At 60.4% G+C, this 25,659-nt stretch overlaps 11 protein-coding genes across 11 annotated transcripts; 5 read left to right on the forward strand and 6 right to left on the reverse strand.

Annotated features, from left to right (window-relative positions):
• Window positions 1-92: 92 nt before the first annotated feature.
• Window positions 93-4,169, reverse strand: GGTG_05862 (hypothetical protein). The gene is made up of 4 exons (XM_009223673.1): window positions 3,953-4,169; window positions 3,473-3,857; window positions 2,181-3,371; window positions 93-2,092 (listed from the first exon to the last, which is right to left on the reverse strand). The coding sequence occupies exons 1-4, from the start codon at window positions 4,035-4,037 to the stop codon at window positions 889-891; spliced, it is 2,865 nt and encodes a 954-aa protein (XP_009221937.1). The 5' UTR covers window positions 4,038-4,169; the 3' UTR covers window positions 93-888.
• GGTG_05863 (hypothetical protein) lies at window positions 4,104-5,521 on the reverse strand. The gene is made up of 3 exons (XM_009223674.1): window positions 5,392-5,521; window positions 5,087-5,322; window positions 4,104-4,992 (listed from the first exon to the last, which is right to left on the reverse strand). Exons 2-3 carry the CDS (start codon window positions 5,164-5,166, stop codon window positions 4,413-4,415), a joined length of 660 nt encoding a protein of 219 aa, XP_009221938.1. The 5' UTR covers window positions 5,167-5,322; window positions 5,392-5,521; the 3' UTR covers window positions 4,104-4,412.
• Window positions 5,522-5,750: 229 nt separating this feature from the next.
• GGTG_05864 (hypothetical protein) lies at window positions 5,751-7,307 on the forward strand (the record flags this gene model as incomplete). Its single annotated transcript, XM_009223675.1, has 1 exon — window positions 5,751-7,307. The coding sequence occupies one exon, from the start codon at window positions 5,751-5,753 to the stop codon at window positions 7,305-7,307; it is 1,557 nt and encodes a 518-aa protein (XP_009221939.1).
• A 1,161-nt stretch (window positions 7,308-8,468) lies between these two features.
• Window positions 8,469-10,721, forward strand: GGTG_05865 (hypothetical protein; the record flags this gene model as incomplete). The annotated part of the gene is made up of 2 exons (XM_009223676.1): window positions 8,469-9,960; window positions 10,039-10,721. 2 exons carry the CDS (start codon window positions 8,469-8,471, stop codon window positions 10,431-10,433), a joined length of 1,887 nt encoding a protein of 628 aa, XP_009221940.1. The 3' UTR covers window positions 10,434-10,721.
• Window positions 10,522-12,630, reverse strand: GGTG_05866 (hypothetical protein). The gene has a single exon (XM_009223677.1). The coding sequence runs from the start codon at window positions 12,328-12,330 to the stop codon at window positions 11,014-11,016; it is 1,317 nt and encodes a 438-aa protein (XP_009221941.1). The 5' UTR covers window positions 12,331-12,630; the 3' UTR covers window positions 10,522-11,013.
• An 859-nt stretch (window positions 12,631-13,489) lies between these two features.
• Window positions 13,490-15,923, forward strand: GGTG_05867 (N amino acid transport system protein). Its single transcript, XM_009223678.1, has 7 exons — window positions 13,490-13,995; window positions 14,056-14,141; window positions 14,215-14,256; window positions 14,323-14,455; window positions 14,537-15,266; window positions 15,339-15,395; window positions 15,499-15,923. Exons 1-7 carry the CDS (start codon window positions 13,726-13,728, stop codon window positions 15,771-15,773), a joined length of 1,593 nt encoding a protein of 530 aa, XP_009221942.1. The 5' UTR covers window positions 13,490-13,725; the 3' UTR covers window positions 15,774-15,923.
• Window positions 15,924-15,970: 47 nt separating this feature from the next.
• On the reverse strand, window positions 15,971-16,699 carry GGTG_05868 (hypothetical protein; the record flags this gene model as incomplete). The annotated part of the gene is made up of 2 exons (XM_009223679.1): window positions 16,376-16,699; window positions 15,971-16,287 (listed from the first exon to the last, which is right to left on the reverse strand). Exons 1-2 carry the CDS (start codon window positions 16,539-16,541, stop codon window positions 15,971-15,973), a joined length of 483 nt encoding a protein of 160 aa, XP_009221943.1. The 5' UTR covers window positions 16,542-16,699.
• A 707-nt stretch (window positions 16,700-17,406) lies between these two features.
• On the forward strand, window positions 17,407-20,881 carry GGTG_05869 (exosome complex exonuclease RRP41). The gene is made up of 3 exons (XM_009223680.1): window positions 17,407-17,871; window positions 17,967-18,588; window positions 18,698-20,881. The coding sequence occupies exons 1-2, from the start codon at window positions 17,525-17,527 to the stop codon at window positions 18,478-18,480; spliced, it is 861 nt and encodes a 286-aa protein (XP_009221944.1). The 5' UTR covers window positions 17,407-17,524; the 3' UTR covers window positions 18,481-18,588; window positions 18,698-20,881.
• GGTG_05870 (disulfide-isomerase A6 precursor) lies at window positions 18,571-20,526 on the reverse strand. The gene is made up of 2 exons (XM_009223681.1): window positions 20,106-20,526; window positions 18,571-20,035 (listed from the first exon to the last, which is right to left on the reverse strand). Exons 1-2 carry the CDS (start codon window positions 20,256-20,258, stop codon window positions 18,722-18,724), a joined length of 1,467 nt encoding a protein of 488 aa, XP_009221945.1. The 5' UTR covers window positions 20,259-20,526; the 3' UTR covers window positions 18,571-18,721.
• On the forward strand, window positions 20,808-23,221 carry GGTG_05871 (hypothetical protein). The gene is made up of 4 exons (XM_009223682.1): window positions 20,808-21,047; window positions 21,115-21,215; window positions 21,298-21,425; window positions 21,488-23,221. The coding sequence occupies exons 1-4, from the start codon at window positions 20,939-20,941 to the stop codon at window positions 22,461-22,463; spliced, it is 1,314 nt and encodes a 437-aa protein (XP_009221946.1). The 5' UTR covers window positions 20,808-20,938; the 3' UTR covers window positions 22,464-23,221.
• On the reverse strand, window positions 23,124-24,858 carry GGTG_05872 (FAD binding domain-containing protein; the record flags this gene model as incomplete). The annotated part of the gene is made up of 3 exons (XM_009223683.1): window positions 23,124-24,268; window positions 24,364-24,599; window positions 24,656-24,858. The coding sequence occupies 3 exons, from the start codon at window positions 24,856-24,858 to the stop codon at window positions 23,124-23,126; spliced, it is 1,584 nt and encodes a 527-aa protein (XP_009221947.1).
• Window positions 24,859-25,659: the final 801 nt, after the last annotated feature.

Raw genomic sequence — 25,659 nt, forward strand, 5'->3', positions numbered from 1 at the left:
GGCCTTGCATGGCGAGGGTAACAGCAGTGACGGGTCGCGGCCATTCTGCCATTTGGCCGTCCGTCTATCATGTTTGGCCGTTGATCCGTCGTCTGGCTGGCAGCCAACCGTGGTTCTGGTATCGCCTGGATGACTAGAGCTTTCGTTTACAAGGTTGAATAGGTGCCCGATGAATGGCCACAACACAGACGGGCTTTGCTTCTGCCTAGGTTGTTCGCTAGTCGGAGGCCGGCCCGAGTTTGCACAAGCCTCTGTTTTAGACATGTAGCAGCGACTGTTGATATCTGCTATAAATTGACAGGCCCACCTCAGTGCAGACACTCTGCTTGTTTTGCTTTGTAATCCTCGACATGCGCTCTGCATATAGCTCCCAGTGATACGGCGAGGTGTAGCAAGATTGGGTTGTCTGATCTTGCGTGCCATCGTTCAAACGATTTCGTAAATAAGATTCTGTGCCCAAATAAGGTTCAGCTCGCCCAAAGAATCGTCCTTGATCGAGTAACAGACTGACGGGTGCGGGGTGCGGCCCCTCCCCCACAGTCGTCTTTACTTTACGACGACAGCGGGGGCCAGGGAATTGCGAGATGACGGACCCATCGCACTGTGCCCCATTGCTCTTGATATTGAGGGGCTCCAAATACCCAAAATGGGGAAAGACTGGATCTCTGGGGTCTTGGCTGGGGCTGTGTCTTGCAACAGGAACTCTATCATGACGGATGTTTGTGTCGGCAATGGGTTTCGTGAAACGCGTGCATAGCCTCAAGGTTTGATGGGCAAACCCCCTCCTCCCCAAATACGACCCGATCAAAGCTGCCGGATGTGCGTAATGATGCCAAAGCTGCTAAAAGCTGCTAGCGTGCCATTCACATCACGTAACACAATTCCTCCTCACTCGCCCCTGGCGTCGAGCCAGCCTCCCTCGTCGGCAATTTCCGCGACCCTTGCGCCGTCCGACGCCTTCTCCCACGTCGAGGCGCGCCACAGGAACGCGCGCCAGTCGGTCCCCGCCCGCATCTCCTCCATCACGTCGCCGCGCAGCCAGAACCGGGCCGTGGCCGTCTTGCAGTCGAGGCTCAGCGTCGTGACGACGTGCACGCCGCCCTCGCGGGTCCTGCGCGCCGCCGACGCGTCCCCGCCCCGCTTCGCGTCGTCGTCGTAGTTGTCGTTGTCGTCGTCGCCCAGTAGCAGCCGTCGCAGGCCGCGCCGAGGCGGCGCGATCGTGCCGTTGCCCGCGGCGTCCCAGAACACGAGCGTCAGCTGGTCCCCGCGCTGCTCGTACGGCGTGGGGAGCCCACCCAGCTTGATGCTGTAGCGCCGGATCAGCTCTAGTGGCGTGGGCGCGCTGCTATTGCGGCGGCGGTCCTCGGGGGCCATTCCCTGCTTCCCTCCGCCGGCGGCAGCGGCGGCGATGATGCCAAACGGGAATAGCGGCCGCCAGAGGCCCACGAGGGTCGTCAGCTCGGCCCGCCAGGGCGCGACGCACAGGTCGGCTCGCGGGTGCGCGGCGCGCGCGCTCTCGGGCTCGCATACCAGCTGCCGCGGCGCGCGCGCCGTCGTGCTCACGGTCCCCGAGCACCAGGCCGCGAGGACGCCCGAGAGCCAGTGCGCCGGGCACCCGGCCCCGTCGCGGGACCCCATGTGCGCGGCCAGCCGCAGCAGCGCCGTCAGGTTGAGCGGGGCACACACGGGCATGGGGCTCTCGGCGGGCCGTGGGTGCGGGAGCGCGACCTTGAGCAGGTGCGCGTGCATGAAGTGCTCCAGGGCGCCCCGCTCGAGCGGCGGCGGCCAGCGGGCCGACCTTTTGGCCACGGGCTCCCACACAATGTAGTCGTCGGCCAGGAACGGGGGGCAGCCCTGTGCCATAATCATTTCGAGGCGGCCGGTCTCGTCGCGTGGCGGCCGGCGGTCCATGGCGAAGTTGGCTTTGATCTGCTGCGCGTCCGGCATGAGGAGGTACTCGGCCTGGAACATCTCGTGCGTCTGGAATATGGGCGGGTTGAGCAGGACGTTGTACCGCATGTTTGACGCCTTATCCTCGCGCAGAAGCGGCCGGCCGTGTAGCGCGACCGTGAATAGCCCACCCACGTAGTCCCTACGTTCAAGCAGTCAGCACGCAAACCTCCCAGGTTGCCCAATCATCGGTGGCCACACGGGGATTTTAACCACCTGGCAAGACTGACGGGACGTTGCTCATGTGTATCCTGTCGTACGAGGTCTGAAACTTCCTCGGGTCGGGCTCCTCGTTCGTGGCTGGCGGCAAGCCCCGGTGTTCCAGAACCCCATGCCGCATGCGCTCCATCACGTCACCCATCTCGCCTGCGATCATCTCGATGGTGATCCGCCCACCGAGATGGATGAGGGATAGCGACAGCGAGCTGAAGAATGTGATTAGGGCGTCTATCGCTCCGTCCCACTCATCGGGGCTCTTCGTCGGAACGCCGCTGCCAAGGGCAGACGCGATGCCGACCGGGTTGGGGTCGGACCAACAGGACGGTTTGAACCTTGCGATCCAGTCCCCCTTCTCCTCCCTGGTTCCGTTACGCGGGAACCCCGGCGCGGAAACAAAGGTAGCCTCGAGCGCCTCCTCCCAGGCAACATCAATGAACGTGGGGTTGGGAGTCCAGGTCGCCGCGAGATACTCCTCCAGCTTGTCCCTGGCTCCCGGCTCGCCTTTCCTGTAGGCCGCAAGGAGCGGGGACAGCGCCGGCTCGCGCCGCGATATGTAATCCTCCGAGGCGAAGATGGCCATGAGATCATCAAAAGTCTTGCCGTCGGCGTCAAGACCGCCGATCTGCCCTGTCTGGGGCTGGGCGTCCTTCCCGTCTCTCCGGGCGCCGGCCCGTGTCCACTTGCTCCGGAACTGTAGAGGCAAAGGCGCGTTCCACTGCCGCAGGACCTGCAGCACCCGGCTGCGTGTGTCGGGAGAGATGTAGAGAAACTTGAGAAGTGCTTCTCCCTCCTCCAGGGCCTTGATCAAGGACTGGAGCTGTCCTTTCAGCTTCGCCACGACGAAGGGCGGAAGGAAAGGAGAAGAGAAAAGGTAGGACATGTTGACTAGGGCGTGCTCGTGTCCTGGCGTCTTGGCGACCTTCATTATGGCAAATTGCTGCGCCATATCAAGTATTATGAGTGTGCGTGCCAGCGCCGCAGGCTTAAGGTCCAGCATGGTAATGTGGATCTTGGGCTTCGAGTTGTTGAGCTGGCCGAGGAGCCAGTACGATATCATGGTTGTAAAGACATTGCGAGCATCTCCCGAGCCACAAAACATGAGGCGCACGTCGGTCTCCTGGGCTACGTTTCCACCAGGGCCAATATCAATGAGGGGCTCTGGGGTGTCGTGTCCGTCGGCGTAGTATTCTGGCTCGCCCGTACTTGGTATTGCAAGCGTCAAGTCAACCACTTGTTCACGCGGCCCCTAGGCATCTGGGCAGGCACACGTGGTGAGACCCAGCGGGCTGGGGGCTCTGCTCACAGGTTTGGGGTATATCGCGGCAAGCGGTCCAGAACCAGCCTTCTCTGAACTTGGACATCTGGGACCGAAGCCCATAGAGCCTGCATTTGGGCAATATCATCCCGGAGTGCAGCAGCCTCGTCGGATCCAGAAGCTTCGAGAGCCTCCAGTGCACTGGCTACTCCTTGCAGGTCGAGGCCGTGGATGTGGCACTTGACGGCACGGCTCAAGAGCCGCCGCTTCTTGGGGCTATCTTGGGGTTCCGCGGCCGAAAGGGCGATGGCTTTCTTGACGAAGACCAGAGACGCCGCATAATCACCCTTTTCGAAGAGGACGGCCGAGATATTAGACAGGGGCGACGGGTCATCAGGTGCAAGTTTTGCAGCTTCTTTGTAGGCCTTTTCGGCTGGCGATGGGGGAGGTCGCGTTAGCTCGGGTGAGCACATTGCCCATTGCCCACATGAAAGGTTGCAGGGTCAGCCCCCGAGAACCCCCACTTACCTTCTGCCAGATTCCCTTCCTTGTACAGTTTGTTGCCTCTCTCACGCGCCAGCGCCGAGGGGCTTTCGGTGCCTTCCGAAGCCATTGGAATCTAGGCTGACAATACTGCGCTATTCACGCTCGGATTCGCTCTGCACGATACGCAAAAGCGCGGGGGCTTCTATTGGGAATAGTGGAGGTCTCCAGGCGGCATTTCCAACAGGTCTGCGGAGGGAGGCAAGCGATCACTGCTGAGCTCCACCGCGTTTGATGCAAGCCAAAGCTACGTGCAGGGGTCATGTCAGGACGTCATTGCTGCAGTACCAACAGCAGGAGGTCCCCCTCCTTGGCCTTCCTGACCGCAAGTTGGAATCCTCCATACTCTGTACAGTGCCCGTCCGAGGAGTCCACTCGAGATGGCGACCAGACACGCAGAAACAAAGGCAGCAAACCGCAAAAGACTGTGGCGTCGCGTCTCGCTTCAACCAGCTCTAACACTGTGCATGATTGGGCTGGTGCTGCACTTGACCAGGCGGCCGTTGTCCCCGCGCCAGCCAATGACCTTGAGCCCGCCAAATGACTTCTCGACCGACGCGCTCGCCTTCTCGCGCGCGAAGAGCGTGCGGACCGCCCGCCGCTGGCGGAGCGACATCCTCCGCTCCTTGAGGTAGCGCTCCACGAGTCGGGACCCGACAAACGACCAGACGTTGAGCTTGAAGGGCAGCACGGCCGTCTCGTGGTACAGCTGTCGGCACACGCCCGAAAGCAGCGTGACGCCGCTGTAACCCCGGCTGCTGCCGACGCCGGCCAGCGCGGCCTCGCTCACGTTGCTACCGCTGTGCGCCTCCCGCCCTTTGTCCATGTCCGAGATACTGTGTTCCCATGGGCTCTGGCCGGCCGAGAGTGTGCGGCAGTAGAAGCCGGTCCTGGCCCTCCCTCTGGGATCCCATGGGCGGTAGGCGATGCTGATCTGGCCGACGGAGAGCAGCAGTTCGTAGATGCGAAGGCGCAGTTCCGGCGGGAGCCTCAGGAGGGGGGAGATTTGACTGTTCTGTTCGTATCTGGGTAGTTGGAGCGGCGGCGGTGGGGGTTGGGTCAGCTATGCGGGACTCGGTGTTCTGTGCTCTGCTGGGCAGCCAGAGAAGGCCGACTCACATCCGGTGCTCATTAGAAGATTCCGGTGGCACCTGTTCAATGCCCCGGCGAACGCGTTTCCGGCATGATTTGTTTTGCATGCCCTGGCGGAGGCCAAGTGAGAGAGAGGAGAATGGACGGAAACTCAGGTTGTTGTCTCGTTCACGGCTTTGAAGGGATCGAGCTGGATATCAATTGATGGCGCTGGAATGACCGCTGAAGCACTGGAACGGCCCAGTGCTGCTTATAGGAGCGCGCTAAGCGATATTGGGTAAGCCCGGTTGCACAGCTTGGGTGACTCTCAGCGCGGACAGGAAAACCTTCACCTCCACATCGAATGCCCCTCGTACAGGCGAGAGATGGCAGCACGTTTGGTGTCCCGCCATGACTTGCTGTCGCACAAGAAACCCGAAGCCATGCCAACTTGGACGTGCAACCTGCTCGCGGAGATAGGCGACATCCCGAGGGCGAGATGAGTGCGTAGAGTTCGGGGCCACGATCATCTTGCGGTGGCAGTTCGCATACGATCGATCCCCTGGGCTCCACTTCTTTAGGCGCCTTGCCCCAACTGTAACGGTTTTTGGGTCGCACACCGATACAAGACTGCGGTTGACCCCCGCGACCTTGGAGCGACGGGAGCTGGTGCTTTGACCAGGAGAGACGACCAAACTCGACGGCCGACGACATGCCAAACGCACACCTGGCCAATGTCTCGGCCGAGATCCGCAGCCTCATCCTCGCAGAGCTCCCCAAGGAGGCCCTCCTCGCCTGCCGCCTAGTCTGCAGGATCCTCTCGGCCCATGCCACCCCGCTTGCCTTCCGCCATGTGCTGCTTAGCGCTCGCCATGCCGCCAGCGCCGACGCCTTTGTGCGCATTTCCGAGACGGAGCACCTGCGCCGCCTCGTCCAGGAGGTGACGTGCGACACGTACGTCGGCGATTGGTGTCGCTACCGCGGCGGCAAGGGCTATAAGCCCCCCGCCGCCTTCCTCGCCGCCCTGCCCTGTCTGCGGCACCTGCGGGGCCTGCGTGCCTTGAACATATTCTTTAGCAGGTACACCGCCCGCCGCAATGTCGGCATGCGGTTCCCGACCACACTGGCGGTCGCCGAGACGGCCGACTTTCGCTTCCGCGTGCTCCATACCGTCTTCCAGGCCCTGCGGGGGACCTGGGCCAGGAAGATGTGGATCGCCCTGGCGCTTGATCTACATCTCCAAGGGGATGGTGTTGACCCCGTCTTATATGACGGAGACGGGGTCGGAGAAGGGCCTATTGAGCTCGAGTCTCTCGCCATTTCCAACCTGTCGGACTTTTTCGACCGCCGCCTCACTCGCACGCGTGCATTCCACGAGGTCCTGGCCTCACCATCGTTCAAATCACTCAAGCTTCTTTTCACACATTGGGAAAAGGAGATAGAACCCGAGCTCAGGCTCGAGCTGCCCGATCTATACGAGGCCTATCAGAACCTCCCTCTCACTTGGCTAGAGCCCGGCGTGGCTCGGAACCTCACGACTCTGTCCCTTTACGACCGTCACTACTTTGGCTGGTGTCCAAAGCTGGACCTGCGGCTTGTTGGCGGCTTGCCAAATTTGCGTGTGCTCGCGCTTGGCAACTACGTCTTTTCGCACAACTGGCAGGTAGATTGGGTTGCCGGCCTGCGCAGCCTCCGAGAATTGTATCTCGATGACTGCCCAATCCTCTGGCGCGCCATCGTCCGTCCTCCCCTCGACGATGAGAACTACCCAACTGCCGACGCCTTCAGCGCCGATCCCAACAACGACAGGATCGAGCTCGGCCTTCCGCTGCGCTGGCACGCAGTCTTGGCCCGCTGGCGCGACGCCCTCGCTGGACACCTGCGCGTATTCTCCATGGGTTCCGGCGATTGGGACGGCAAGGCGCAGCCGGACGAGCAACACAACGACGACCTGGCCGGCCGGCGAGTATTCTTGACGTACGATCAACCACCCCCGTCTCTACCGAAGTCCCTATCGGCACGTGGGACTCCCGACCCCTTCATCTCGGCCCGCTATGACGGCGGGGTTGGGCTGAGACGAGCGAGGGAGAATGTGCTACAATACGTACAGTTCAACGTCGACAGGTGGGTTGAGAGGGACGCAGGCGTCCTACTCCTGGACGACGACGAGATCGGCATCCAGTTTGGAGTCCACACAAGAGCCCTGGATGAGGCGGCACTAGAAGACATGCGTATGTCGTTGACCAAGGTCCAAGTCGTTGACATCTGACCGGCTGGGAAACCCAAGTTTGTGCATGTTATCGGCCTATTTCAAGGATTTGCCTCCCAGCAAGCAGACTATCTCTTCGATGAGCGCCCGTCCACCGTGAGATTCTCAGCACTCGGGTGCGCCTTGAGATGTTGCCTTGTCCAATGACCGACTGTATGGTTCGCCGCCATGCCTCGTATCGCGTTTGTGATTGTATAGCGGCCGAGACAAGGGCGATGACCCGCATTCAAGGAAAAAATACGGCGCTCCCACTCTGCGGGTTGCGGTGTGTGTTATCCAAGAGAATGTGGCACATGGCGGCTAAATATTACCTGCTGCGTGACGTCTCGATACACTATCCCAGAGCCACCAGGCCACTGAGCGACAGACGCTGCAGCGGCCGATCTTTCCCGATAGCGGCTGTCACAGCGCGCTGCGTCTGTGCTTGGGTGGTGGCTGGTGTCAGAAACTGCAGCTTGTGCGGCGGCCGAGGACCGGCGATGCTGTTCATAAGTCCGAAATGGAGTGGCATACTGGGAAACCGCCGGTGGCAAATCACAATCACTTGTACCCCATCATCCCAGGTCTCAGCCTTCTGGGGCCACAAGGCACAGCAGCGTCCAGGCCATCGCTCAAGCACACAAGACTCCAAGCGGAAGCAATGCCAGGAGGCCGTTGGCGAATGTCGGATCCGAGGGGTTTGGCAGGGCGCAATGGGTGAGATTGCCCAGGCTTCAAGCTCCTTGTGTCTGTTTCTCCCCGTGCTTTTATCTTTTCGGTCCCGACCTGCAGCCTGAACGCAGAATCCTCCTGGCCCAAGTTTCAATCCTCACCGCCGCGGCGGGGCTGTGCCACAGCCAAGCACGAACTCCCGCTCAGTCCCTGATTCCTCGCACGTCGCACTCACGTTGCGTGAACTGCCGGCCTCGCTCGTCTTACTCGATCGAGGCTTTAGACCAACCATGCGCTCGCGCTCTATTATTGCGACCGCACCGCAGCAGCCCAAAATACATAGGCGTCTGCCAGGGGCCGGGCGGCGGGGCCAGGCACCAAATCAAGAGCAGTGCACCCACATTTTCCTCCACGCAGTTGAGCTTAAAACAAAACCCTCGCAACGGCATCCTCCTGGTGGCCATCCGATACGTTGTGTATATCATAGACCAACAGACACAACGTATCGAGATGCCCAAACGCCTCCTATGCGTGCGTTTACACGCTCTCCTTCTAATAGCCTGCTGCTGCCTTTTCCGCACCAGCTCTGCCCAGTTCACACGGCCAGACTTTACGGGCCGAAAGCACGCGTCCATCGCCGCTATCGACGACTTCCTTTACATCCACGGCGGCGAGCCCTCCAACAAGGATGATAACAAATACTACGACACCCTGGTCATCCATCTCAAGGACAAATGGCCGGCAAACAGCCCGACCATCGCGCCCATGAACTGGGCCACCTCGGCCGTCCAGATGCTCGGCCACCGCGTCTGGGGCTTCCAGCTGTGGAAGATGCCCGGCACCAAGTCGCTTCTTAGCTGGGGAGGGTTTCGTACCACAAACACGACCGTGGGGAGGTCTGACGACTACCCCGGCGACGCTCCCCTGAGCCGCGACCTCTTCGTCCTGGCCACCGACAGCCGCGGCGTCGCCAACTGGTCCCCCGAAAAGGCAGCCGCCGACCCCGCCGGCCGCACCCTGACCCAGGCCGGCAAAGCCAACGAATGGGGGCCGGGGATGGGCTACTCCGTCTCGTGCGCCGGGTACGGCATCTACCTCGGCGGCGTCGCGGCCCAGCCGACGTCGGTCAACGGCACGCCGCCGCCGTTCGGGGGGACGTGGTCCGCGGGAAGCCAGCTCCAGGGCGGCCTGGTGACGTACGAGATCGCGACCAAGAAGTGGACCAACGCAACGGTGCCGCCCGACACGTTCCCTGCCGGCGGCGTCGCGGGCGGCAGCGCCGTGTGTGTCCCGCAGCTCGGCGAGCGCGGCCTGGTGCTCTTCCTGGGCGGCCACGCGAACCGGCCCGGCAGCGACCTCGGCGCGGGCGGCGGCGGCGTCGGGTCGGCGCTCAGTCTCGGCCGGCTGGTCTTCTACGACCCCGTCAAGAAAGAATGGCTCTCGCAGGCGGCCACGGGGGATGTGCCGCCGGAGCGCCGGCACTTTTGCGCCGTCGGCGTCCGGAGCGCGCCGCACGGCCGCAACTCGACCGAGGTCTACGTCTTTGGCGGCGACGTCGCCGGCTCCTCGCCGGGCCCGGCCGGCGACCTGTACGTTCTGTCGCTCCCGGCCATGAACTGGTGGCGCGTCCTGCACGGGCAGGCCGGGCTGTCGGGCCACGCGTGCGAGGTGGTCGGGAGGCGGCAGGTGGTCGTGCTCGGCGGCCAGGGGCGCAACGGCACCGCCGCCGCCGCCGCCGCCGCCCCGAGCGCTAATATGGGGATTCGAATCTTCGACATGGGCACGCAGAATTTTGTGCAGGACTATTCTCCCGCGGGCGATCCGTACGAGTCGCCCAGCTACATCAAGACATGGTACAGCGACGGGTACGGCAGTTACAGCTCTCAAAATTCCGACGGCGTCTCGCCACATGGAAGTCGCCTCTTTGCTAACGAGCTGCCGAACAGAAATCTGGACCGCGTGAACTGGAACAACGACCGCGTCAAAGCGACAATGCTTCAAAGTAAGACTACCCGCCTTCCAGGAACGACTGCCTGATCAGGCACAACAGAGCGCTAACAACCAACACCCGGCGCTATAGCTCCAGACAGCAGTAACAACAGCGACCCCGCCAAAGACACCGCCAAAGACACCACGAAGGAGCCAGGAAACAACACGGCGGCCATCGTTGGCGGCGCCGTCGGCGGCGCAGTCGCCCTCCTCGTCACCGGCGTCGCAGCCTGGCTCCTAGCTCACCGCCGCCGCCGCAACCGCAGCCGATACAACGCCGTCGACACCGCCGCGGCACCGTCCACCACCACCAACGACGACAAGGACGGCCGCGGCGGCCGCGACGACGGCCCCGCCGCCGCCTTCCCGTACAAGCCCGAGCTCGACTCGTCGCCGGCCGCGGCCCGGTCCGAGCTCGCGTCGACGCACGGGCGCACCCCCGAGCTGCAGGGGAGCCTGGCCAGGGCCGAGCTTCCGGGGAACTGAGTTTTGACGAACGAGGACATGATAACCATATAGACTGGAGTTTCTGGCTTGGGGTTTGCATACGGTTATACCCAACAGGCGTTAAAAATGGCTAAACAGTGCATATATAGATATATATAGAATATGGGATGTACCAAACTTTGCGTCTAGACAAAGCCTCTGAGGTTGCTGGCATAGAAGACGATCCCATTTAGGTTGCGAAAATCTGCCCGCGCAGAGGTAACACTTCTCGCAGTCCAAAAGCTCTCGGTTGTCAGTAACGCAATAGCGTATGTCATTCTTGATCACCATATCCTCGTGTCCAATAAGTGCCCGAAAAGTATAATTTACAGAGACGCACATGCGATGAGGAAAAGCGGTACGACGTATGTGGCCGCCAACGCCGAGAGTGCAACCGACAATCTCACACGAAGAAATAAAAGCAGGTATGCATATGTCCATCCCAGTCATGAAATCATAACCCCCGCCCTGATCTTTCAGGTCGTTACAATGTATGCCCATATAACCCAGAAACCGCAACTTAACCATGAGTTCCTAGGAAATAACTAGAAGAAGAAAAAACAGAAAGAAAACAAAGGCCTCAGCCTCGCGACTCGTCCCACGTCGACCACCTCCTGATGATCTCGTCAACGACCTCGACACCCGCGCGGGAGGCCTCGACCTCGAACCACTCGCGGTGCTCGCGGCCGCACGACGAGCACTTCTCGCGGTCGGCGACGCGCAGGCCCAGGCCCGCGAGCTCGATGTGGACCAGGCGCTCGACCTTGTGGCTGTGCGGCATCTTGCGGGGCACGGCCGCGCCGGAGCTGCCGCTGGGCGACGACGACGGGACGTAGGGGTAGTAGCGGATCAGCGACACGTCGTACTCGCACTGCCGCGACCACTCGTTGAGCCGCCGCTGCACGTTGTTGGCCCGCCCGATCTTGAGGAGGATCGTCTTCTTGCCGCCCGAGCTGCCGCCCTTGCCGGGCGAGGACCGGGCGCCGCTGCCGGCCGCGAACGAGGCCATAACGTCGCTGGGCCGTCGCTGGCGGGACGAGGAGGGTGGGGCCAGCAGCGACCGCGCCGCGTCGGTGGGCGGCGAGGCGGTGCCGCCCTTGTCCGGGGTCAACCAGAACATGTAGATGTAGCCGGCGTCGTCCGTCTGCGACACGGGCTTGGCCAGCTCAGCGAGCAGCTGCGACGCCGTCTGCGGGTTGGTGGACGGCAGGATCAAGGACATGTACTCGGCAGTGTGGGACTGCGTCGATCCGGAGGACGAGTGGCGCTTGCGGCCGCTACCGCTGCCATTGGAAGGAGAAGGCGCCGAGAGGTGCTTCCCCGGCCTTGTTGGGGTCGCCGCTATCGGGCCGCCGGCCGGGGTGGCGGACTGGACTGGGCGCGGCTTGGGTCGCGTCGGGGGTGGGGGAGCTTCGTCGGTATCGATGGGTATCCTGAAGCAACACAGCGAGAACCCCTCCGACTTGGGTTGCGGCTTAGGTTCATGGGATGGCCTCTCCGCCGAATGGCCGGCGCTGTAGTTGTATGAGGGCCGGTGCTTCCGAGAGGGCTTGTTGGATACGTCGAGCAGGCCGAGGCGGTCGGCGAGGGTGTCGATGCTGGTGCGCTCCTCGAGGATAGGGGTGTGCGACAGGCGCGGGCCGGGGCTGGAGTGCGCCGAGATGCTCGCCTGCTCCTTGTGCTGCCAGCAGTAGAGGGCCTCATCGGCCGGATCGTCGACGCGCAGCCTGTGCTTCCGGCGTGGCGGGGTGGAAGGGGCGGTGCCGGCGGGGGCGTCCTCTGAGAGGGGTCGTCGGCAGGGCCGGCCGCCCGACGTGATGCCGCGGCATGTTGTCGCGGGGTTCTTGGAGTCGCTCCTGCCAATCAGGGACTCGGGGGTGTTGGCGATGAAAGGCATTGTGGCAACCTTTCCTAGGAGAGGAGAGGATCAGAGGATCAGATGGAGGGGTTTCTTTCTCGTCGACACAAGAGGGGGAGCAGCAAGCCGCTCGTCCGCAACCAAGGGGTCTAAATACCCAACTCAATGGCCAACCTCTGTCGGTGAGCAAGGAATTCCCATTCGACCCACGTCGCCAAAAAGCAGGGAAGAAGCCGGGCGCGTAGATGCCATGGTGAGGCTGGGCATTGGTGGGCTGGCTGCTTGGCCTGCGTGTCGGGTCCGCTCTCGAGGCCCAGCGAGTGGGCGAAATGCAAGGGGTGGTTGGTGAGGCTGTTCATGTGGCTGTGTCGCGCTGGCATCGGCCGAGGCGCGAAGGCACGTGATGTCACGTCATTGGGCCCCGCCCAACCCGCCAGCGCAGCCCCTTGGCGGCGATTGAGTGGCACAGCGAGGGCCAGCGGTGGGCTTGGGCCGACAGCTCACTGACACTGACGAGCGCAGGCGCAGGCCATTCCTGGCCGACACCTGCATGCCACCATGCCACGCACGCTATTACACGTAGCCCCGGCCGTTGTTATCCCCTACTAGCCTCGGGCATTGTCCCGTCGGAACGCCCGGATTGTGAATTGGCCGTCTGGTGCTTGGGTGCCCAGCAGCCCAGCAGCCCAGCAGTCATCGTGGTTTCGGGCGCACACGCCTGGGCAAAGCTTGTCGTGCTTGGCTCGAAGCTTGTGTGGTCAACTTTGCTCCTCCGCGTTTGGGAGAAGATCCCTTTCCATGCCGATCCTACCCATCCATTGATGAATGAGATCCAGTCGATGAATGAGATCCAGTCGCGCAGGTCCCCTGGGATGAATGGAATTGTCTAATCGGCACCTTTGAACACATCCAGCTTCTGTATCTCCCTTACCTGTGACCAGCCGACCGCGCGTTTCCGCGGATACAGACCGAGCCCCTCGAACCCCTCTAGATCTGCAAGGGCCGTCCCCCTGTCCCTGGTTGCACACGAGAAGACCCAGCACTTGTGATTACGCCGTCTGGGGCCGTCATGTCGCAATCAACCCTGTTATATGCGGGAAGGGTGGGATCAAGCAGGTCTTTACGTAGCAATAGAGGATGGCGCTGATCCAACACGGTCCCTGATTGGCCTTGGGTCATCCCCAAAGCCATTTTGGAGTGCAAAACTTTGATCCTTCTCCGTTTCCCGACCCGGTTTCCAGGTGAATGGCGCAAGTGACGCCGTTATAAATGGTGCGCACATGCTTCCGCGCCTGTGCTAGTTCACCGCATCACCTCGCACGCCCTGGAGCCACATGTGCCAGGTAGACTCCCGAAGCCTCTGAATAGCAAGGAGACAGATTGAATCCTCAGGCACCTTCATATCGAAGCGTGTACAACCCCGGTCCCGTCGCGATGGCCAACCTCGGCGATCCGCAGCTAGTGGGCGACAAGGCCGTGGAAGAGCGCGCCGATTACTCTGTCGGCACCGCTTTCGACTCCCCACTGAGAGACTTTCGCCAATGGTTTGGGGGTCCAGGGGTGAATGTTGGGCCTCGCATCAGCTCTGTGGTTGTCACTTCAGTTGCCGATTCCGACAACGAAAGTAGCGCCGCCATTCTCGACAAGCAGCTAGCCCTCGAGGCCAATGCAGCTATCCAGTACCGGACCTGTAGCTGGCAAAAGGTAGGCGCCACACAGCTCAGGACTTTAGAGGACAGGCATGTGCTAAACCGCCCTTTCTAGACCGCAGCGCTGCTATTCTCCGAGTATATTTGCCTAGCAATCATGAGCTTCCCATGGTCGTATAGTGTGCTTGGTCTCGTCCCTGGGTATGTCACAAAAACATCCCACCCACTATCCCCTGAGTCTAGAACAGCATTCAGCTAACCTGGCAGCGTGCAGCCTCATACTCACCGTACTTGTTGCTCTTGTTGTCCTCTACACGTAAGTTTAGCGAGGCTTTCCCGCGCGAGCACCCTTTGTAGAGATCGATACTGATTGCTGGGACAGGTCATTAATTCTCTGGGAATTCTGCCTTCGCCACCCCGAGGTCCGCGATGTCTGTGACATTGGGCAGATGTTGTTCTGGGGAAAGAAGTGGGCGTGGTATGCGACCGCTGTTATGTTCCTCCTGAATAATACGGTATGCGCCCCTCATCCCCGGTCCTGGCCATCTCTGAACTCGCCTCATCAGCTAACAGCTGCCGTGTTTCCTCCACTGCAGTTTATCCAGGGGCTACACGTCCTGGTCGGCGCCAAGTACCTAAACACCATGACCGCGACTGACGACACGGTCAGGTGCCGTACGGTCAGCTACGGAATCATCATCGCCATAGTCTGCTGGCTGTCGTCTCTTCCGAGAACCTTCAACATGCTTTCAAAGCTGGGAACAGCGTCCGCCGCCTTCACCTTCGTCTCCGTGCTGCTCGCAGCCGTTTTTGCAGGGGTCCAAAAGCTCCCCGCGGGCTACGACCCTCGGCCATCCTACACGACCCCGGCCGGGGTTGTCAAGGTCGGCGGAGACCCCATCGTCACGGCCTTCCCCGTCGCCAGCACTACTACGTTCGTCATGGGCCTGAGTGCGTTTCTCAACATCAGCTACACCTTCATTGGTCAAATCACCCTCCCCAGCTTCATCGCGGAGATGAAGGATCCGAGAGACTTCCCCAAGGCGCTGTGGGCCTGCACCATTGCCGAAATCTTCGTCTTCAGCATCGTCGGCAGTGTCGTCTACGCCTACACCGGGAACCAGTACATGACGGCCCCTGCGTTCGGCCAGCTCAACGATGTTTACAAGAAGGTCGCCTTCTCCTTCATGATCCCCACCATCGTGTTCCTCGGCGTTCTCTATGCTTCCGTCTCGGCACGGTTCATCTTCTTCCGCATCTTTGAGAACTCGAGGCACAAAAATGAGCATACCGTGGTTGGCTGGGCCTCTTGGGCAGGCATTCTAGGTGAGCCACCACCACGAACACACCCGAGCCGAATTTTTAAGTCTACCGTGACACTGACTATTCCCCTCGCAGGCGCGACTTGGCTTCTCGCATTCATCATTGCAGAGGTTATCCCTTTCTTCTCTGATCGTAAGTGTTCCCTATTTGCTGATCATCCCTAGGCGTTAATCCAGAAAGAAATTTCGGGATCATGAGCCACGGCACTAACAGCCGCCATAAAATCTTGTCACAGTCCTCTCTCTCATGTCATCGCTTTTCGACAGCTTCTTCGGGTTCATCTTCTGGGGCGTCGCGTACTTCCGCATGCGTTCCGTGGACGGAAAGGTGACACTAGTGAAAGACAGATCGCTGACCGGGTATGCCCTCTTCGGGTTAAACGTTTTCATCATACTGGTTGGCGTCTTCTTTCTCACAGTGGGCACCTATGCAACGGTGCAAAGTATCATCGATTCGTTTCATTCAGGGACCGTGGGAACTGTCTTCACTTGCGCGAGCAATGGTCTTTGAGGTAGCCGCTACTGTTTATGCTGAATACCAACCCAGCTTTTATTTATGAGCCAGGGTAGTGTCTAAATCCAGATACCCGCCAACACCCTGCCGCCCTTTCCTAGTCAGGAAGCCTCTGGCCAGTAAGCCGTTATGAATAGTACTTTGCGGCCCGCCTAGGGTTGACCTGAAAGGATTCGCTCCCAGATGGCCCGAGCCTAAGCAGCCCCGGTGGGCATGGCAAATCCGATAAAAGGCTGCAAGAACGGCCCGACGTGCTCGTGGATATGAGTGATTCTGTCACACGGTGGGTTGAATTGGAGGACGAAGACGCAAGAGATGTTCACATATTGCCTCGACGAGTACTGGGCGGTACACAGTGTCGTGACCGCAATGCGGTCATAGTTCAAGGACGCAAAAATCTCGTCGAGTTCCATCGTGAAGTTGTGTGCCCCTTCCCGGTCCAGCGATTGCCGAAGGGTTCTATAATGAGTGACGTACTCGGAGTTGGAAAGTCCAGTGTTTCCATATACGGCTGGCAACAAAGTGGTTAGGCAGACTGGATAACGGGTTTCTGGCTGCAGAATGCAAGGGTGATGTTTATCTCGGGGCCGCAGGCTCACCAGGGATGTACTCGTGGAGGCAGTCGTCATCACGATAGCTCCATATATCCTGGGGCTCGTAGTCCCACGCGTCGAAGCAGTTGTAGCTCTGGATCATGTCGTGGACCAGCTGGATAGCCTGAGGAGGTGGGTCACCGCCCTGGAAGGACATGCGGCGTGACTCCATTTGGAGTTATGGGGCGTCTGCTTGGGGTCGGGGGCTGGGGGTATAGCGGCGAGAACCTGACGGTTCGTTTGTGGAGCGTCTACTGGGCAGAACTAGGCTGTGCTCTTAGTAGAAGAAGGGCTGGCTTAAATACAAGTGGGAGAAGCGCGAGCGAGGCCTTCTAGTGCTTGCTTTCGAGTGAAGAGGGCTACCAAACAACGTCACACCAAGTGACGAGCCTTTGTTTCACTGTTCGGGGTCTATTCACAAGCACTTCGTCCTGGCTCTGGTGGAACCACCGAGTCACTCCAGAAGGTGAGGTAGTCTGTCATCAAGCAAGTCCAGCAAATTGTTGCAAGTCGGAAGCAGCGTAATCTCTAGCCAATAAAGTTCGAATGGTTATCGATGCCATTGGGATATCGGCTTAGGTAGCCATTAGTCTGGACCCGATGGTGTGATGCGAATGAGGCTCCTTGCGCAGTATCTAGGGACCCGGAGGCAGATGCCTGAGTGGCCAATGACGAGAGGCAAGTGGTCGTGGATCTGGAGTGAAATGCGCTGGTATTGACGTTCACTAACAAATAGCAGGTGTATCAATTATCGAAAACTTGGGTTGGTTAGGTTCATGGTTTGACAGAATCTTTGTCCAGGTACACATTCACGATGACCCGTGGCCCTTGTATGCAAGTTCATTGCAGCCTGTCTATTTCATTCCTCCAAAGCGGAATGGCCTTCAAGATGCGCAGGAGATAGGAGATGCAGCTCATGAACGGCTGACAAGGGGGTCGCACTTCGCAGGGGTGCAAGATTCTGCCATGGTCGACCGCCAAAAAAACCAGATGGCCGAAACCTCGATGCCCCACCCAGAACGACCCTAGCAGAACGACTGCAAACCACTTGCCTGACAAGCAGGATCCATCAGACCCACGATCGCATCGCATCACACCACACGCACGCACGCACAAACACACCGCCCAGCACACGAGCATAGCATACCAGACACCATGCCGCTCGACACGTCGGCGTACTCGCTCGCGCTGCTGCGCATCGACGGCAGGCGGTGGAACGAGCTGCGCCGGTGCCACGCCCAGATCCGCACGCAGGCCGCCGCCGACGGCTCCAGCTACCTCGAGATGGGCAACACAAAGGTCATGTGCGTCGTCACCGGCCCCAGCGAGCCAACCCCGGGCCAGCGCCGCACGGCGGGCAACGTTACGGCGACGGGGGCAGGTGGCGGCGGAGGAGGAGGAGGGGGAGGCGCCGGGCAGTCCAAGGACGCCGAGGTGGTGGTCAGCATCTTCGTCGCGGGGTTCAGCTCGGTCGACAGGAAACGACGGGCCCGGAGCGACAAGTAAGTTTCTCTCTGCGTCTTTTTGCTTTCTTTGGTCTTCGCATCTGCCCGAAACAAACAGGTTCCTGACAGAACCCACCCCGCGAACCAAACAGGCGCATACAAGAGCTCCAGGCGACCCTGTCGCGCGCGCTCGCGTCGACGCTGCACACGCACCTCTTCCCGCACAGCACCATAACCTTCTCGCTGCACGTGCTCGCCCAGGACGGCTCGCTGCTGGCCGCGCTCATCAACGCCGCCTCGCTGGCCGCCGTGGACGCGGGCATCCCCATGATCGACTACGTGGCTGCCTGCACCGCGGGGTCGACGTCGTCCTACGCCGCCGGCGACGACTCGGCCGACCCGCTCCTGGACCTCAACCACCAGGAGGAGACGGAGCTGCCCGGCCTGACGGTCGCCACGCTCGGCAGCTCGGACCGCGTCGTCGTGCTCAACTGCGAGAGCCGCGTCCAGGCCAGCCGCCTCGAGGGCATGCTCGCCGTCGCAGTCGACGGCTGTAAGCAGATGAGGGAGATTCTGGACCGCGTCGTCAGAGAGAGGGGCAGACGCATGATCCGCGAAGGTACAATAGAGAGGGCCGACACCCTGGGAATGGAGATCGACGCATGATCCGAGGCATGAAGTTTCAACGTTGCAAGTAGGGGCCATCGTCCGAGCGTAGGGTATCTGTCTGGCATAATGACAATTCGATATACCTCGGGATTCAGCATCATCAAGGTACGGCAATCACTCTCCTTGGCTGATCAACATGGACCTTCAATTCAGAGCCTATTTTCTGGTCTTCGTCCCATCGCGCTCAACCGAGAACAAACTAACATTACAGAAGCAACGGCACCAACAAGCAGTGTCGTTACAGCTCGTCGTGTGCCGAAGGCTTCGCCGTCTCGGAGTCGGGGATCGGGTCGGTGGCCTTGGTGTCCGACGATGAGCTTGACTCCTGTGCGGGAGACGGCGTGGCCTCGGCCTCGGGTACGGTAGCGGCGACCAGATCCCCAGGCAGCTTGTTCTTGGCACCTTCGCCCAGACGGATGGAGTCGATCCAGGACTCAATGCTGTTTGGCGCAAAGTCGGCGCCTTGGTAGTGCTTCCACCAGCCCCTGCGTGCATTGATGGCGACGAGTTCGACGGGCTTGGTGAGCTCCAGCGCCTTGATGACCGCCTGCGCGCCCAGGTTGGAGGGGGATGGGACGGCGAAGAAGGGGAACAGCTTGCGCTTGCTTTGGGCGTGCTTGAAAGCTAGTTCTGCGAGCACCGTGAGCGCAGCGGTGGCATCATCGCTCTTGTCGTCGGCGCCGGGCACGAACGCGAGCACGCACGTGTTTGACTTTTCATTCAGACACTCCTTGGCCAGCTTCTCGGCGCTGTGTATAGTCGGCACAGGCGGCGCAGCCTCGATTATGACGGGCGCTTTGACAGTCTCGGACCCAGCCTCAGCGGAGTCGGTGGGGGTGTCAGCCGAGGCCTTCTTCTCGGGCTCAGCCCCCTTCTTGCTGGCCTTCTCCTTCTTGTCCTTGCCCGTCTTCTTCTCTGCCTTCTTCTTTTCCGACTTCTTCCCGCTCGAGGGTGCTGGGTCGGGGTTCGGAGCGGCGGCCTGGGACAGGAACTTCACCATGTCCGGCTTCTTGTTTGGGCCGTCGTACTTGATTGGGTCCTTGCCGTCTCCCGGGATCAGAACCAGTGTGGGGAATTTGTCGATGCCGAACTTCTCGACCGCCTTGGTTTCCTTGTTCCTAATCTGGGCCACGGAAATGGCGTCGAGAAAGTCGATGGCAACGCCCTTGAGAAGCGCGCTAGTGGTGCCCTTGTCCGTGAACAGAATGGCCTTGGGGCCCTCGTTCGTGCCGAGGAAGTCATCCAGGTCCTTGTCGGTAACCCTCTTGACGTGGTTATTCATGCGCTCCACAACAGCATCGACGATGCCGGCAGCGGTGCGGGGACCATTGTAGTCCTCGACGGCCGGCTTGCCTGCCTTCTTGCCTGGGCGAATTATCTTCAGGGTCGGGAAGCCCTGGATGCCCATAGTGCCGCAGAAGGGTTTGTTGCTATCATCGTCGCAGTCGATGGCCGCCACCTTGGCCAATCCCTCGAGGTTTTTGGCGGCCTTCTCGTAGGCAGGCTTGAGGTTTTGACAGTGCCCGCACCATGGCGCGTAGAACTCGAGTATCTATGGAGGCAATCAAGCGTAAGCGACTAGCTAGTACGGCCCTACTCTTTCTACCTGGGGTGGAACTCACAGTCGTTTGGTTGGACTTGGCAACCAAGTCTTGGTAAGTCTTGCCGTTGACCTGGAGGACGGCGGAGCTTTTGGGGTACATGCCAGCCTGCGCGCCGGGGAGGGCGGCGGCCAGCAGCGCGGCGGCATAGGCGCAGAGTGTGGGGTGATGCATCTTCCTTGCACCGAAAGTTTCAGCTCGAGTCTTGTGGAGAGCCCTCTGCCTACTACGTCAGCGAGGAGAGCGACAGCTTTGGCGGGGACGGCGGCGTCAGTGGGCAATCCAGTGGGGGGATACGTGGTTGGTCAACAAAGGAAAGAGAGGGCAATGCTCGTGGAGAAGTAGGCGAGTACAGGCTACATATAATGGTGCGATTGGCGGGTTTCAGAGCGGCATTGTTGTCTTCTTCGTCCGCAAGCTCAATTTGGAAAAAAGGCCAGCGTGGAAGATCGCGGAAGACGGGGCAGGGGTCCTGCAGCTGCATACCACCGCGATTGCTTCGCCTGATTGATGCTGGTGGGGCCATTTCATCATCTTCTGGGGCGATGAGGGGTAAAGCTCAGCGCTGGCCTCTGCCTCGGCGCCAACGGCAGCTTCAGCCACCTGTGGCACGAGCTTAGGCAGAGACCACGCACGCCTATGCTCATGTCCGTCATCAGCTGTCGCCTTTGCGATCGCCTTGCAACATCAAAGCGTCGCAAGCTCAGCATCACAACCACCAGAGGCCACCAGATACCCCAAACCTAGAGTTTTCTTTTTTTTAAAGACACAAGTCCTCCTCACCACACGGACATCGCCATCGAATTTCATTCAACATATCATATAGCCGCGATCGTTCACTCTCCGTCGCGAAAATGGTGCTGGATCCCCCGCCCGCCCTCAAGCAGGCAGACGTCAACCTCTTCAAATGCGCCAACCGCTGTAACCAGCTGCGCGCTCACAAGCCTATTGTCGCATACTGGTGTTGGTGCTCCCTCACTCATGAGCGCGACAGCCTGCTCCGATGGTCATTTCTAACGCCCCGTGACAGGCGACTACTGGGTTGTCAATCAGATACTGGCACAGGGCCTCCACACAGCGGACGCGGAGATCTTGACATACACAATGACATTGATGGACAAACTGGAGCAGGTAGGTGGCATGGCGAAGGCCAAGCGAGTGGGTCTCGAGAAGCGCGTGGCGGGTATTGCTAACACCCTCGTCGCCCACACAGGCTAAAGCAGAGCAAGCCCACGAGGTGGCCGTCACAGATGACGAGGCCGGCAAGGCATACATGCAGCAGTTCTCACAAGAGACGCTGGATAGGGCACAGAAGGTCGTCACGGCAAATAGGGTCACGGGGTGAGTTGATAAGGAGACGGCCACTCCTGCTACACCACTTCGTTCCACTGACTTGCAAACAGAAACACGGCCAATACGTTCGACGCTGCCGCCACCTTTCTCAATTTGATGAACATTTGGGGTCCAGCCGACCACGAGACGCGACAGAAAATCAAATACGCAAAGTGGAGCGCCGTCAGGATTCTAAAGGCAATCAAGGAGGGGACCGATCCGAACGAGTCGAACCCGAGATTCGATCAGGCCGAGGAGGAGGCTGCCGAGGGCACGGTGGATCCAGATGCTGAGCGCACCTCAGCGGCCTCGCCAGGGCCACGGCCAGTGTCGGTTGAGGAAGTCGCAGACTCGAACTCGAAGAGAAACTCGGCCGTTATCTCTCTACCCGACACCACACCGGCGGTTCCGTCCCCTCTCACTCGCGAGGACATGACGCTACCCGATGCTCCCCCTGAATCCTCCAGCGCCTCCCAGTTCTACGCCCAACCGGGTCAACAGCCCGGATATTTCGATACGGAAGGGGGCGCGCCGCCTGCCATGCCGTCTCCGATGTCACCACCCCTCGCTCCATCCGCCGCCCCCTTGGAGGTGCAAGCGTGGACGCCAAGCCCACCACCGTCTGCAAACGCACCCTTCGCGCCGCCGTCACCCCCTGCGGCCGGCCCCCCGACCTTTGCGCCTAGCTCGGACGCAACTCCTGCCGTGGCTCCGCCCCCGATTAGCCCTCCCCCGTCTAACTACTTGGATATGACGCCGAATCCCACCACCGCCAGGCCCGTCATTCCACCACCATCGGGGGTATCTCCTACTCCAATCGTCCCACAGGTGACGCGGCAATATGAAGCGCCTGTAGTTGCTCCAGTTGTCGTGCCAGCAGCTGCATCGGCCACAGGGCCGCCAGCCTCGGGTTACATCACGAATGATGCTGCCATAGCCAAAGCGCAGAAGCAGGCCAGGTGGGCCATCTCGGCGTTGAACTTTGAGGATGTCCCCACAGCGGTCAAAGAATTGCGCAACGCCCTCGAGACGCTGGGCGCCACATGAGCCTGTGATGGTGCCAGATGGCCGCGAAGATTCGGGAAATTTCCGGCTTTGCACCTAGAGTATCTAGTGGCCGGTAGAGGAGCGATCCTCCTGTAATTGCAAACCAGCGTCGAATCGAGAAAGTTGCCTCCAGCTCTCACATATATCCATCCCCTTTAAGGATTTGAATACCTCGCTGGTAGTAATGACATGCCTCAGCAGCACGGGCTTTTGTCGGGCCGCTTGCCATGACCGAACCAGGCGGCTGGAGTGGACAGAACTGACAAGGGATGGGCCTTCAGGCTCCTCTCACGCCGCCGGGTGTTTAATTCCGGATGGATGTTTGACTTCGACACTAGGTGGATAGGGATCCATACACACGCAAGCCGGCCCTAGTTGACAGCTCTAGGGTACAAAAGGGGCCGTAGAGCTTGCTGGAGAGGCCATCTTCACCGACAAAAGGATGGAGGAATTATGCATCAGTGGATAATCATGGGGGCTTAATGTTTGCGGTGGAAAATCAACAGGCGAGCGTGGGCACGGCATTTCGCAGAGCGATGTGAGTTTGTTCTCAAATCTCGCTCGCTACATTAAAACAAAAACGGCGGTAGGCATTGCACACCTATGATTAAACTTTATTTACATGATAACATCCAAGGCGGGGCCCGAGCAGCACACGGCCTAGGCGTTCTTGAGCTTGAAGCCGCCGGGGACGCGGTTCTGGAAGACCTGCTTGGGGTCATAGCGGACGGCGACGTCGCGCATGAACTTGAGGTTCGCCTCGCCGTAGCCCTTGAAGGGGCTCTGGTTGAGGCCTGCGTAGTTGAGGAAGAGGTACTCGTCGTCGGCACCCTTGCTCTTTGCGAATTCCTTGATGGAGGCGACCCAGGCGGCCATCTTGCGGTCGACGTAGGCCTTCTTGGCCTGGTCCTTGTAGGCGGTCATGCCGAGGAACATGATGAGGGTCTCGGTGTGGTCGGCGAGGCCGAGCACGTTGCCGCCGGAGCGGGCGGCCTGGGCGAACTGGTGGGCCGAGAGGGGCTGGAACATGGCCTGGGTGGTGAAGCCGAGCGACGGGCCGGTCTCCGCCTCGAACTCCTTCATGAGCTGCTTGTACGAGTCGATGGCAAAGGCCATGACGGCCTCGTCGTTCTTGAAGGCGAGCGCCTGCCACGAGTTGTAGCTGCCGCGCGGCACCTCGAGCTCGTCGGTGAAGCGGACGAGGGAGTCCTTGCGCATGGCGTAGCTGATGTTGTTGGGGATGGAGAGGAACTCCCTGTACTGCGGGGCGGCGGCGGGCACGCCGGCCGTGCTGTGCAGGGCGGCGATGACGATGGGCTCGGTGGCGCCCGAGCCCTGGGTGAAGGTCCAGAAGTCGATGGAGCTCGAGTCCTGGTGGTCGCCGGCCGAGTCGGCAAAGTTCTTCATGGCCTTGATGACCGCGGCCGAGCCCGCGTCCGCCCACCCGACGGTGCCGCCCCAGAGGGTCGAGGTCGAAGCGGGTGACGATGCCAAAGTTGCTGGAGCCGCCCTTGAGGGCGCGAGTGCAGGTCTGGGTTGGAGGTGCGGTTGGCGTCGACGACGGAGCCGTCGGCCAGCACGACCTCGAAGTTGGCGACGCCGTGGCACGCGAAGCCGCACGCGGCCGCGTAGAAGGAGTTGCCGCCGCCGAGCAGCAGGCCGCCCCACGCCCACGGTTGAGGCGCGGCCGCCCGCCACCATGACCTCGCTCTTGGCAAGCTCCGTGTACACGGAGCCCCAGCGAGCGCCGGGGCCGACCGAGGCGATGCTCTGCTCGGGCTTGTAGACGGTCGAGTTCATGTAGCCTGTTTGTTTTTGAGTTCAGCGAACAGCACGCACGGATGGGGGTGGCGGATGGTACGTGGGGAGGAAGGGGGAGGGGGGAGGCCAGCAGCCTTACCCAGATCGATAGTGACGCCGGCATGGATGTTGTTCGCCCCAGCGTTGGCCATGTGGCCGGCGCTGCGGACGGCGAACTGGCAGTTGGGCGTGCAGCGGGCGTTGCCGCCCGTGGTGAGCGCCTTGACGGCCGCGGCCACCTCGGCGGCCGACCGCGGGAGCACGATGCACTCGGGGGGCGCGGAGGGCGTTGTCCAGGGACCAGTAGGTCGCCTGCTGCGCCGCGTACTCGGCCGCCTGCGGGGCGTAGATCCGTCCGGCCAGCTCCTTCTGCTGCGCGAGGAGGGGCGCACTGGTGAGACGAAGAGAGAGCGGCATTACCGTGAGGGCCGTACTGCTGCGGGACCAGCGAGTGGTCAAGAGGGCAGAGCCAGGGAAGGAATATGGAACGCACGCATTGGTCCGGCGTGGCGGCACGCGAGCCGGCGGCCGCGACGGAGGCGGTGCCAGCAAGCAGAGCCGTCAAGCTGGCGGCGGACAGAGCCTGCGACTTCATGGTTCAGGAGAGGAGGGGGCCGTGAGGGAGACGGAAGAGGTCTTCTGGGCAGCTGGATGGTGGGCAGCGTTGCTTAAGGAGGCAGCAACGTCGCAAAAAGGTTGTATCGACCCAGACAAGGGGACTGACACAGTACCAATCAAGGGGGAGAAGCCTGCTAAGTTGGATGGCACTGAGTTTGGATGGCTTCGAGGGGGTGAGGGAGCATCGAAAACGCAGGTTGGTTGACAACCGGTGGTCAGTGTTAAAGGGGGTGCAAATAGATCACTCCCGGCGCCAGAAAGCCCGAGCGGCACACAAGTTAAATACCTAGTTTTCTATGTCTTGTCACGACCGGAAATTCCCATGGTTTGTAAAATTGAACTAATGTAGTTGGTTGCATACCAAGATGATTCGCAATCGAATTGGCTGCTTACATGCCATACGGGGCGCAAGCTGTTCTGTGATTTTTTAGGAGGTAATGTAATGCCTTGTCACTCGTCGTGAGCAGGGAGAGTACCGACAAGGAATGACTGCTCAAAATGGCAATCGTAATTGTTTTATTTACCTTTCTCCGGCAGCACTCACATAAGCGATAGGAGGAATGGCAAACCGTTTAGTAGTAAACGATAGCCCTCAAAACCCTCAACTGACATTAACAAAAGCTCACTGCCCAGCCCCGATGAGGTGGACAGCTACGAAAACCCTTACGGGTTTTGCTCCGGCTCAAGGTGCCACCAGACGGGTCTGGCCTCTAGGCCTTGGGTGCCCACCACCCAACCCACGCCAACAGGGGCACCCCGAAATCCTTTCGAGGATTCA

The sequence above is a fragment of the Gaeumannomyces tritici genome (assembly GCF_000145635.1).
Source record: "Gaeumannomyces tritici R3-111a-1 unplaced genomic scaffold supercont2.3, whole genome shotgun sequence".
NCBI lineage: Eukaryota > Fungi > Ascomycota > Sordariomycetes > Magnaporthales > Magnaporthaceae > Gaeumannomyces > Gaeumannomyces tritici.

Excerpts from the sequence above, each read along its gene's own strand:
- GGTG_05870 (XM_009223681.1), bottom strand. The coding sequence starts at position 20,258 with ATGCATCACCCCACACTCTGCGCCTATGCCGCCGCGCTGCTGGCCGCC. Across the intron at positions 20,036-20,105 it reads CCAAGTCCAACCAAACGACT|ATACTCGAGTTCTACGCGCC; the intron begins GTGAGTTCCACC and ends TTGCCTCCATAG.
- GGTG_05869 (XM_009223680.1), top strand. The coding sequence starts at position 17,525 with ATGCCGCTCGACACGTCGGCGTACTCGCTCGCGCTGCTGCGCATCGAC. Across the intron at positions 17,872-17,966 it reads CGACGGGCCCGGAGCGACAA|GCGCATACAAGAGCTCCAGG; the intron begins GTAAGTTTCTCT and ends CGAACCAAACAG.
- GGTG_05871 (XM_009223682.1), top strand. The coding sequence starts at position 20,939 with ATGGTGCTGGATCCCCCGCCCGCCCTCAAGCAGGCAGACGTCAACCTC. Across the intron at positions 21,048-21,114 it reads GCCTATTGTCGCATACTGGT|GCGACTACTGGGTTGTCAAT; the intron begins GTTGGTGCTCCC and ends GCCCCGTGACAG. Across the intron at positions 21,426-21,487 it reads ACGGCAAATAGGGTCACGGG|AAACACGGCCAATACGTTCG; the intron begins GTGAGTTGATAA and ends ACTTGCAAACAG.
- GGTG_05863 (XM_009223674.1), bottom strand. The coding sequence starts at position 5,166 with ATGCAAAACAAATCATGCCGGAAACGCGTTCGCCGGGGCATTGAACAG. Across the intron at positions 4,993-5,086 it reads TCTTCTAATGAGCACCGGAT|ATACGAACAGAACAGTCAAA; the intron begins GTGAGTCGGCCT and ends CCAACTACCCAG.
- GGTG_05867 (XM_009223678.1), top strand. The coding sequence starts at position 13,726 with ATGGCCAACCTCGGCGATCCGCAGCTAGTGGGCGACAAGGCCGTGGAA. Across the intron at positions 14,142-14,214 it reads GTGCTTGGTCTCGTCCCTGG|CCTCATACTCACCGTACTTG; the intron begins GTATGTCACAAA and ends GGCAGCGTGCAG. Across the intron at positions 15,267-15,338 it reads CTCTTGGGCAGGCATTCTAG|GCGCGACTTGGCTTCTCGCA; the intron begins GTGAGCCACCAC and ends TTCCCCTCGCAG.
- GGTG_05862 (XM_009223673.1), bottom strand. The coding sequence starts at position 4,037 with ATGGCTTCGGAAGGCACCGAAAGCCCCTCGGCGCTGGCGCGTGAGAGA. Across the intron at positions 3,858-3,952 it reads GGAAGGGAATCTGGCAGAAG|CCGAAAAGGCCTACAAAGAA; the intron begins GTAAGTGGGGGT and ends CCCCATCGCCAG. Across the intron at positions 3,372-3,472 it reads CCGCGATATACCCCAAACCT|TACGGGCGAGCCAGAATACT; the intron begins GTGAGCAGAGCC and ends TGCAATACCAAG.
- GGTG_05866 (XM_009223677.1), bottom strand. The coding sequence starts at position 12,330 with ATGCCTTTCATCGCCAACACCCCCGAGTCCCTGATTGGCAGGAGCGAC.